Source organism: Cebus imitator, unplaced genomic scaffold, assembly GCF_001604975.1.
Source record: "Cebus imitator isolate Cc_AM_T3 unplaced genomic scaffold, Cebus_imitator-1.0 Scaffold23, whole genome shotgun sequence".
Taxonomy (NCBI): domain Eukaryota; kingdom Metazoa; phylum Chordata; class Mammalia; order Primates; family Cebidae; genus Cebus; species Cebus imitator.
This window is the reverse complement of record NW_016107338.1, coordinates 4,826,564-4,837,559: the sequence shown is the minus strand read 5'-3', so window position 1 is coordinate 4,837,559 and position 10,996 is coordinate 4,826,564. Positions and strand designations below refer to the sequence as shown.

Sequence of the window (10,996 nt, the reverse complement as noted above, 5' to 3'; positions counted from 1 at the left end):
AATCAAAAAACTAAGTTTTGATGAGGATGGTTTGATGGTTCCTCAAAAAGCTAAACATAAAATTACCAATAGGACCCAGAAATTCCACTTTCCTGGGTGTGTGTATACCGAAAAGAATTGAAAGCAAGTACCCAAACACGTGCATGTACACACATATTCATAGCAGCACTATCACAATAGCCAAAAAGTAGAAGCAACCCAAATGTCCATCAACAGATCGATGGGTAGACAAACTATGACATGTGCATACAAACAATAGTGTTCAGTGATAAAATGGAATGAAGTACTGATATTGTCATGTGAATGAACCTTGAAGACACACTATGTTAAGTAAAAAAAGTCCAGACACAGAAGGATTCCACTTGTATAAAATATACAGAATAGGTAAATCCATACAGACAAGAAGCAGATCGGCGCATACCAAAGTCTGGGGGAAGGGAGAGTGAAAGTCACTGCTTAAGGGATATCAAGTTTCCTTTTGTTGTGATGAAAATGTTTTAGAGCTAGACACAAGTGATGGTTGCACAACTTTTTGGCTGTGCTAAATGCCAATAAATTGTCACTTCAAAATAGTTAATTTCATTTTATATGAATTTAACCTCAATTTTTAAAAAAATGACCTGTCTCTTATGGCATAATGAATTATCCAAAACATGAACCCAATTAACATGTATTACATTACACAGTTTTTGAGAGTCAGGAATCCAGGAGGGCTTAGCTGAGTGGTTCTGGCGAGAGTAGCTCATTAGGTTTTAGTAAAGATGTTGCCCATGGCGGCAGTCCTCTGAAGGCTTGACTGGGGCTGGCGGATCTGCTTCCAAGATGGCTCCTCATATTGCTCTTGGCAGAAGGCCTCAGTTTCTTGCTACATAGATCTCTCCATGAGCCTACTTGAGCATCTTAAAACATGGCAGATGGTTCTTTCAAAGTGAGTGATCCATGAGTGTATAAGGCAGAAGTCACAATGTCTTTTATGAATTAACCTAGAAAGTTTCATACCATTATTTTTACAATATTCCATTTATTGCACACGTCAACCCTATTCAGAGTGACTGGGACCTACACAAGGATATGAATTCCTGGAAGCAAGTATCCTTAGACATCATCTGGAAAGCTAGTGACCACACCCCATTCTCCCTTGCACAGAGATAATCAGGAATTAATGCATCATCCACTCAGCCTAAATTTGATCACCAAAAGTGGAATTCAGGATGCAGCCTTGGGAAAACGTGATAGAAAGCATGGGAAATATTGCATGTGAATAGCATCTGTTGGGGGAATGAGTAGATCATGACTGAGTATATGCAGAACTTGCTTCATGCCCATGTGTTATAATGAGAACCTGTATCTAGCAGCAATTTTATGGAAACCCCAAGTTTATTTGAGGCATGACTCTCCTAAGAAATGGGAGTATTTCTCTCTGATAACAAGACATCTAACTCATAATAGCATAATGTGGATGTTGTAAGGGAACTAGGGAAGGGGACTTGCCCCCTCTTCTCGTCTCCCAGTTTTCTTTCACGGGTTATTACATACTAGCACACAGCTTCCTCAACAGCTCCTAGGCCTGTCCTACTGTCCAAGCCCAGGGCTACTTCCCCCCCTTCTCTTAAATGGCAACTTTACCAAGGTTACAACCCTCAGGGCCCAGAAGGTACTCCAATAAGACAATAGGCACGGTTGTGTCCTCTCATGAGTCAGAGCTTCCAAGATCCTGCTCCAATCAGATTGCTGATCAGCACATTCCTGAAAGTTAGCCAGATCACCGAAATGTTACCAAAACCTTGACTTGGGTATAACACTATTTGGATGCGTTCATGCAAGCAAGAGAGCCAAAGGCTGGCCACTTTTCATTTGAAGAGAAAAAAAAAATGATCAGGCTGTTTGAAGTTTTTAATTGAATTTAAAAAATAGAAATAAGATAATTCAGCTTTGTAAAAGACTATGTCAGCTGCCTAACAAGATAGGATGGACTGGGAACCCTGGCTACCAATGTACCTAGAATGAACTTCAGGAAGTGGGGTAAATCAAGCCATTGAGGTTGGGTGCACATGGAGAAAAAAATAAATAGCTCAGGATAGATACGAGATGCAGCAAGATAATGTGTGCTAAAATACTGTGCCTACTCAGAGGTTCCCGCTTTAGAGAAAATATTAAGGATGAAAGAAAAGGCACAGAAACATCCAGGGAAACGAAGCCAGAAGGAGAAGAGATAACAGGAGCACAGAGCCCACTGAGCTCTACAAATGTGGAAAGACTAGGGAAATAGCAGTATCATTACAGGGATAAATATAGAAGTCTGCCTTTCAGAATGAAACTAGAAAGTAAGAAATAAGGATGAGGAAGTTTCTGGTTTACAGCAGGCAATAAGTACATTAAGCAGAATATCAAAGCATGTTTAGCAAACACCAAGGAGAACCAGAGATCCGGCAAAGGAGTCTTGTTCTTGCCAAAGGTTCCAGGATGCAAGATAAATGGCAAACAACTTTGCAGACACCTGACTTTTGTTTTCCTTTTTCTTCACCTCCTACCCTCAAATCCAAGAACAAAAATATTAGTGATGTCTCTTTGCCAACCTTGCAATTGACCCATAACTGGAGTTTATAAAGAGGGCCATTTTTCTTTGTACATGCTATGCTGTTCATATTTTAATTGTCTTCCTCATTCATATTGTCATTACATACTTGATTCCATTATTTGCCATTAAATTCAATAAATATTTACTGTGCACTGACTATGTACCAGACACTGCTAAGTACTTCAGGAGATTCAGAGATGAATAGTATACCATCAGTGCAATCTGTTCATTTATTCACTTAACATAGATATTTTTAAAAACCTACTCTGTGTCAGGTACTGTTTTAAATATTAGACACTAGAACTACAGCAGAGAACAAAACAAAGTCTCTAATCTCACAAAGTTGATAGTCAAGTGACATAAATGTACAATTTAACACCCTGATCAGACAACTGTACAAATAGATATAACACAGTGAAAAATACAAGTAGCCAGAGTAAGGTACAGGCAAGGAACTGTGATGGTTTCGACGACTTTTTTTTTTTTTTTTTTTTTGTATTTTAAGTAGAGATGGTGTTTCACCATGTTGGACAGGCTGGTCTCGACCTCCTGACTTCAGGTGATCCACTCTTAGCCTCCCAAAGTGCTGGGATTACAGGTGTGAACCACCACACACGGCCTCCAACTTCTTTAACAACGTCTTTAATAATTCAGTAACTATTGAGCTTGTGGTCTGTGCATGGTGTTTTGAAGTACTGAGAGCAAAAGAGATATGAGTATATTATCTGAGCTCTGGGTGACCTATAGCCCCCAAAATACAACTACCTGATGTTCTTGTGGCCAATTTTTATTAAGCACTGTAAGGACTGAGCGGCCTGTCTTTCCTCCTTGGGCCATTCCAGTGCCCGGGCTTGCCCATCCAGAGCACATGCTCTCAGGAGAAATACCCGTTTGGCTCTGGCCTTCTGGAATTTGATCCAGGTAGGTGGGCCACTACCAGTCAGAAGTTAAGGGGAAAAAAAAGATAATGTATGAAAAGGCCTGACCTGTTGCTTGACTTATCATAGAAAGGCAATATTTTCCCATGTCTCAGGTCAAAGTGTCCTTTATGGAAAAAATGTGCCCTGAAATGGGAGGCCAGAGGAGAGAAACAAACCATGAAGCAGGAGCAAAATATCTGGATAGCAGGCAAGTCCATCAGGGCGGATGCTCGAAGAGGTGCAATGAGGTCAGCTAGGTGAGTAGACAGAGGGCCGCGCAAGGCCAACCACATGGTTTTCGGTTTGGATGAACAGCTGGACCAGATTGCTTTTCAGTCATTCTAATTGTGTAGTTCAGGTTTTTGGTTTCATGAGGTTTGTTTCAATCACCCACACTGTTAGTTAAAACTTTTAGGGAATTGAGAAGTAGAAACAATGAGCTCATTGATTTTTATATCAGAACTATTTTGTGAGATCAGTGTTCACAATGCTCACTTCAGTTGCTATGGTCACGGGCATGCCGGCCCACAAAGACTTGCTCATGTGCCGTGTTTACCTTGGAACCAATGTTTACCTTGGTTAAAGAAAAGCGATAACTGTGATTGCATAAGCTTGCCTTTTTTCCTCCCTGAATGGTGTCCAGATGATAGGAACCTACCCCAGAGCCCCTTATCATGGCAACAGTTGAAACGCGTAGGACTATATAAGCCAGATTTAGAAAATAAGTGGAACATAGAAAATTCTCCTATGCATGCTGTTGCGTGGGGTGAGACACCATGAAACACCTTGTAAGTATATTTTCTAATTTCAAATGTAGTGATTGTGTTCTCAGACCCAAAGTAGCCAGGGAGAAGTTACTTTTCCCCATGGACTCTTCAAATTAAATTCAAATAGAATTTGGAATTTTCGAATATTAATTTGAAAAAACATAGCCTCTCTGTTTTGGAATATCTAAACAAAGAGTCTCTCCCAAAGGAAGTCATAACTAAATTCTTAAAGGTCCAGAATCTTTGGGGTTAGGTAGATATTCATATTTTAGGGTCCTCTGTTCCTAGACTTGTCTTATTTACAAATTTCCAGTGAAGGGAAGTTTCAGATACCAACTCCAATAGTTTCATGAAATAGTGTTGCCAGCTGCAGCTCATATATCTCCTCTATTAAACTTACAGCATCGAGATAATTATTCATAGAGTAGCTGTTTTCTTTTCTTTTGTATACGTATTTCACCTTCGCTTGCTTTCATTGTATGTGGAATATTGCGTGGGATATTGTGGGGTGAGGGAGAAGGTGAGCTCCCCAGCCTTCATTAGACCAGATGATGAGCTGTGGGATGTGGAGAATCGTTCATTGTGCACTTTCTCACTTTGGCCCGTTTCTGCCCACCAGTTCTCTCTCACTTACTCTCTGATGCTTAAAATTTCCTCAACAACTGAGGTAGGCCACACTAAGAAGAAATGATTAACTGCAAATATTTCAATAATTAATCACATTTAATTAGCACGATCTATTTCAAAATAAAGTGCAAATAAGTGGTTCATGGTCTTTTATTCTCAGGCAAGGTGAAAAATCTAGAGGAAAGGAAATCAGGAGGATATCAGTTTCCAGAGAGGGCAGAGAGGGAGTCTCGAATGCTTGGAAAGAGAGAGGAAGATGCAGAAAAAGAAGACTGAGAACTGGAGTTATCATCACTTATTTTACAATTTGGCCTCAGGTGGTCCTTCCCCATGTGCACATCAAGTGGTCAGTCGGGCTGCCTAATATTTAGCCCAGTCATTAGCAATACCTGTAGAGTGAAGCAAAAGGTATCCTTGACTGAACTATATAAAGCTTTATGTCCTGAGTAGCCAGCATATCAGCCATACTGAGTGACAGTCTCCTCATACACTGGGTCCCCCATGCCATGAAAATGATGAGAGTTAGAGATCATTTAAAGAAGGTTCCAGTCCCAGCAGGGCTTAGGACTCTGGACTCTGAGTTCACCTGAAGCTAAGGCGAAAGTGCCCTGATATTTGTTTCCATTCCAGGTTGTATCTTCCATCCTTGTGGTCTTCATCCTATCCCCATCTCTGCCCATGATGGTAAGTGAGGATGGAGAGAGCCCAACCTGTCTAGGTCTCCTTTAGCAGAAGGATTTTAAAAGGTGTTAATTAAGGGCAATCGCCTCAAATTTCCTGCAGGTACCCCTAAAACCTGGAAGGCATGGGCAAAGTAGGAACTCTGAACTTTCAACTTTTCTCACTGTTGCTTGGTTTTCTCCAGAACATCAGTGACAACCATCCTCTGGATGGATCTGTTGGGACTCAAAGTATCCATGTCAGCACCTTCCAAGGTATGGTCAGCATCCGAGACAACAATGTTTTCAGTGAATGGGACGGAATCCTGGACTACAAGAATGTAAGATGAGAAGCACGTTTATTACAATGTGACAGAAAGCCATGTCTGGTCCAAAACGTAGCCTTATGTTTTTCCAGAGAAAAGAAGACATTTGCCTTCGCTAGGTTTAGGTCCTGGATGAACATGTACATCGGTAGGTAAGGGAACAGCTTTGTTGCAATTGCAGTGACTTCTTTTTGAGCCAGAAAATATAGGGAGAATTCCAGCTGGTCTGCAGGGACCCTACCTCCCCTATGTTCCTGTGAGGTGTTGACGTCACACGGCCACCAAAGTCCTCCGATCTCAGAAGCTCCCATGTCTTGTAACTGGTATGTGCTGTAGAGGTTATTTTGTCTTGACTCCAGATTTTAACGTTAATTTCCAAAGAAGAATGATATATTTTTATTTTTTGGAAATCTGACTACAACTTGCCCATCACTTTCAATAGTAAGAGCTAGCAGAAAGACACAATATCTAGAAGGCTCCACCTGTGTGTGTGGCCTGGCTCTCTGAAGCACTATAACCACAGGGACATCACTTAGCCTTTGTGTGTCTCAGTTTCCTCATCTGCAAAATAGCATCCATAGCTGCCATTCCTACCAGGCAGGACTCTGAAGGGTTACGTGAAGCAGAAGCCCACACTCCTTGTTCTGTCTTGCAAGGCTCTCTCCCATCTGGCCCCACCCCAACCCACATCCATGGCATTCCCTCCAGACACTCTGGACATCTCAGAAGGACAGACATCTCAGGCACAGGCTTTCTCTCTGCTCCCATCTGTACCTGCTGTGCTCCCTTCCCTGACCACGTTCCCCACGTTCCTCATATTCACCTAACTCACTCCTGATTTCCTCAAGGAAATGTCCCCTGAATCCTATTAGAGGGCACACAGTCTACACAGGCTAGTAATTTTCAACCCTGCTCTATGCCATGGAGACTTTTCTTCAAAGAAAAATATTCCACAGTAGCCTGTGACATGGAGCAGAAGAAGCCGGAACTACTCTGGCTGGAGGAGGGAGATGCAGGCGAACCTTGGACTCAGTCAGACACAGCTGGAGAACTGCTGCTCTGCTCCAGGCTGTGAGGGGCCAGATGACAGGCCTAGAGACTCGTGGGCCCATGAAATTCCACTGTCATACCAAGGACTCCAGGTGCAGTCAGTGGCTCATTCAAGTCAAATCATAATTTAATCAAATAAATTATGGAAGGGGATGGTCAGTGGCAGATCCAGGGCTAGAATCTGAGTCCAGAAGGCCTGGCCCAATGTTCCTGACAACCTCGTACATTCAGAGAGCACTCCGTAATTTTCACAGTGCTCTCACAAGTTCTCACAAGTAGTTAGTATCTCCTCTCATCCTCACAGCAGCTCCGTGGGAGAGGGGCTATTATTATTTCTGCTTTCAAATGAAAAAACAGAGGATCATGGAGCCCACTGAGGACTGTGACAGTTGCAGAACAGAATCTGCAAGTCAGCCTTGTTATTAGATCTAACTCCCTGTCCCTCCCCTCCCACCTGTCCATTCATTGTATGCAAAATGCCCTGAGAGATTCCTTTCCTCACACACATCAGGGGGCAGTGCCACAAAGCCCTGGAAGTAGCAGGGCTCTGCACGTGTTACCAGCCCTGATGCTGCCTTTTTCTGGTGCCCATAGTGGCACTCTGCTGGGTGCTGTGCATCACAGTCAGAAAAGCAGCACACTGATGGACAGTGGGTGTCCATTAGTATTGTGACTCCATGAATGACATGTTTCTGCTGTGTTGCTTTAAGGCCCTCTTGGCGGCTAAGCTGTTTAGCAAGATGGCCTGTGTCCTGGCCAAGATGGACCAAGCAGTCTTCCCAAGTCTGGACGACATTAGCAAGGCCCTGGACAAACAGGTAAGTGAGACCAGCTCACTGTGGTACCCTTTTAGTTTGATGTTTTCCAACTCTGCCTCCAACCTCCTAGGACAAAGACTTGGGTCATGCTTGTTCTTAATGCCCATGAAATTCCACCATCATACCAAGGACTCCAGATGCAGTCAATGGCTCATTCAAGTCAAATCATAATTTAATCAAATAAAAGTCCTGTGCAGTAATCTCATGTTGATGAATTCCAGAAGGGTTTGAGCTACATGTTAGTGAATTTAAATTGTTGAATGTAAACGTTAGAGTGAATTCACATTCCCCTACTTTCTCTCCTCCTCTGCTTACCCACTAAACATATGCACACGTATTCTCTTCAGCCGAAAACAAGCCAGGACTGCTGAAGTGCTCTTCCCCTCAGCTTCCTAAATGACAAAGGTAGTCCAGTAAGCGAAAAACCAGCAGGTGGTCCTGGGCACGTTATTGAAATCTGCTGTCGTTTGCTTACACAGCCTGCACAGGACATTTGGCTAACACTGATATCCATGGCAGGAGGTGCTGACTCTCCCGGGGGAACAAGATAGACTTCAGGTCATGTAAAAACATGGCAATTTATCAATTTTTTGAAGAGAGAAGCTGAAAGAATCCCATCCGATTTAACAAGCAAAAACATAATATCATGCAACAAAAAAATTCAAGCATTCTATAGTCTCATTAGATGTGAGAAAGCATTGAAGACTGACGAATTACGAAGTTTAAAAGGGTAGAGGGAATGGGCAAGAAGTCACCACCTGAACACGCAGGCAGATTTCTCTGGAGTAATGTCATCACCTTGTGGCCAGACAGGATATTGCAGTTGGAGAACCAACTCAAGGATGTGTTTGGGTTCAGGGCTATTCTGGTTAGTCTTATCAACCCCTGCACTGCCTCCACTCACTCATGGGCCAGGGTCTTGGGATCCTTTTTGTCCTGCCTGCTGTGCCACCCCCAAATGCTGTCTCATCATTTTGATGTGCCACTCCTTCCAGGCTTTTAAGCATTACCCATCTACTCGCGGCCTGACCTACACTGTTTTACCCAACCGGGTCAAGAACTTAGCACAGTATGGAATGCCCATCAAGGACATGTGCAGAGATGTCCCCACTTACTTTGCCTGGCAGCATAAAGAAGGTGTGTTAGCAATTTAACTAGAAACCCAAGACTATGGGTGAGTTAAAAGGCACAGTATGAATTTTAAGGTCATTGACAAATTCTAATACCAGATGTTGGGTTTGTTCTATTTATTTTTTACTGGATATAAAAATAATGGGGCCTAGGATGTATTCCCCCTTTGATGGAGGAGATGATTTCCTGATAGTGGGACTTGTTGAGAATGGGGACCTGAGTTAACTTAGCTTTATCAGGAGGTCAAGTACTTCTTTCTGGGGTATCTCTTAAGAAATTTCTTGAGAATTTTGGCCAAAAAAAAAATCAATCAAACAAATCAAAAATAAACAAAGACATTATCCATAGCATAGACTTAGCTGTTGGGTCTGAGGCTATATCTCAGTCTCCTGAAAATCTCTAGATTCCAGGGAAGCCTGTGCTCTATGGTGACCCAGCCTGTATCATGAAATTCTCATCAGTGGGTCTTGAGAGTGGATGAATAGATATCCTCGCTCAACCCAAAGCCTCATCACCCCCTGCCAAGCAACACAGTGCCCAACATCCCATCATTACAGTGTGATTGCTTTGGGATCCCCAGTTTTCCTCTTCTGCAAGCTGCTCAGGGGTTGGAAGACAAAACTCTAATAGTTACAAACCACTCTGGAGAAGGAAAACCTCAGTGGCAGGCACTCCTACTAGGGATGTGTTGGGGGATCAGTGGTAACCAGCTTGGAAATCTACTAGACAAGACTTAAAGAGCTGCTTGCTAGTCCAGATAGTAACCGCTTCCCATTAGGCTGCTGCCAGTCAATTACATCTTAATATAAGTTAACCCAATGAACAAGGTTTCTTGTTATGACAGGAGGATCCAGCAGGAAAACAGGGAGAACTTGAGAGGCTGGAATTCAGAAGGATGCTTAAGGATCACTTAAAGAAATAGAAAAAGGAGATGTGAGGCCAATGATTGCAGGGGAAGGGGATAGTAGGATCTTTCATTTTAGTCCCAGTCTTTTGCTAGAAGAGCTGTCCTGAGCACCACAATGGTGTTAGTTACAACTCATAATATAGCCGCTCTGTTTGGGGGTCTGAAAGTGCTATTTTTAAAAAATAAAATCCTTCTCTTTCTTTTTAAAGGTACTGCCCTCGCAGTTGATCCTGATTCTTGTTTTGAAGTCCAGCTTCTGTCCTTTATGGGACTCTCCATCTGCGGCGAGATCTCTGGACTCTGAACCTCCAGGCTGACTGTGTAGCGTGTGGACTCACCTGGCCTGAGGCCAGTGCTAGGACCCGGCCCTCCCTCTGCCCGTGAGAAGCTGCTCCTTTTAGTCCCTTACCTTCTGCCTTTTGTCCCAATACCTGGCTCTGTAATCTGAAAAAGTGAGTCCACTTTCTCCCTCTGGGTTAGAACAATAAAGTTTCTTGCCTCACTGGCCTAGCAAATGAGTCCTCCCTGGCTGCCCTGTCCTCTCTCGGCATTCCCTGCCGCATGCAGCCCAGGACCTCCCACAGCGGCATGGTACAAAGGAACTGGCACCCCTCTCCCAGGACACCCCATCTCTAGGGGCTTCTTTCTAGAGTCTCTTTTGAGAAATTTCTTGGGAATTTTAGCCAAAAAAAAGAAAAATCAATCAAACAAATCAAAAATAAACAAAGACACTATCCATAGCACAGACTTAGCTGTTGGGTCTGAGGCTATATCTCAGTCTTCTAATAATCTCCAGATTCCAAGGAAGCCTGTTCTCTGTGGTGGCCCAGTCTGTATCATGAAAATCCCTGAGAGAGAGCCAGGTGAACCTCCCTTTGGAACTGGCCTAAGCCCTTTAGTGGTAACTTCCAGGCATTTCTCTCCGTTGTAAATGAATAAGGGCCATGGATTTTCAGCACTCCTTTTATTTATTTATTTTTATTTTTTGGAGACGGGGTCTTGCTGTGTCACCCAGGCTGGAGTACAATGGTGTGATCACACTCAATGCAGCCTCGGACTCCTGGGCTCAAGTGATCCTCCTCTCTCGGCCCCCCAAGTAGCTATGACTATAGGTCTGAGCCACCATGCCAGGCTAATTTAAAAAAATTTTTTGGTAGAGACCAAGTTGCTCTACGAAAAGCAGAGCAACTTGTTGCCCAGGCTTTTTAAATCT

General features: G+C 43.2%; 1 protein-coding gene across 1 annotated transcript; it reads left to right on the top strand.

Moving 5' to 3' along the window:
• The first annotated feature begins 4,274 nt into the window (after positions 1 to 4,274).
• LOC108299580 (gastrokine-3-like) lies at positions 4,275 to 10,087 on the top strand. The gene is made up of 6 exons (XM_017521930.2): positions 4,275 to 4,286; positions 5,523 to 5,576; positions 5,758 to 5,892; positions 7,638 to 7,745; positions 8,741 to 8,882; positions 9,993 to 10,087. Exons 1-6 carry the CDS (start codon positions 4,275 to 4,277, stop codon positions 10,085 to 10,087), a joined length of 546 nt encoding a protein of 181 aa, XP_017377419.1.
• The last annotated feature ends 909 nt before the right edge of the window (positions 10,088 to 10,996 follow it).

Bases quoted from the DNA above. Each gene is read 5' to 3' on its own strand.
- LOC108299580 (XM_017521930.2), top strand. The intron at 5,893-7,637 runs GTAAGATGAGAA...TGTTGCTTTAAG, and splicing joins GAATCCTGGACTACAAGAAT to GCCCTCTTGGCGGCTAAGCT. The intron at 8,883-9,992 runs GTGTGTTAGCAA...TTCTTTTTAAAG, and splicing joins TGCCTGGCAGCATAAAGAAG to GTACTGCCCTCGCAGTTGAT.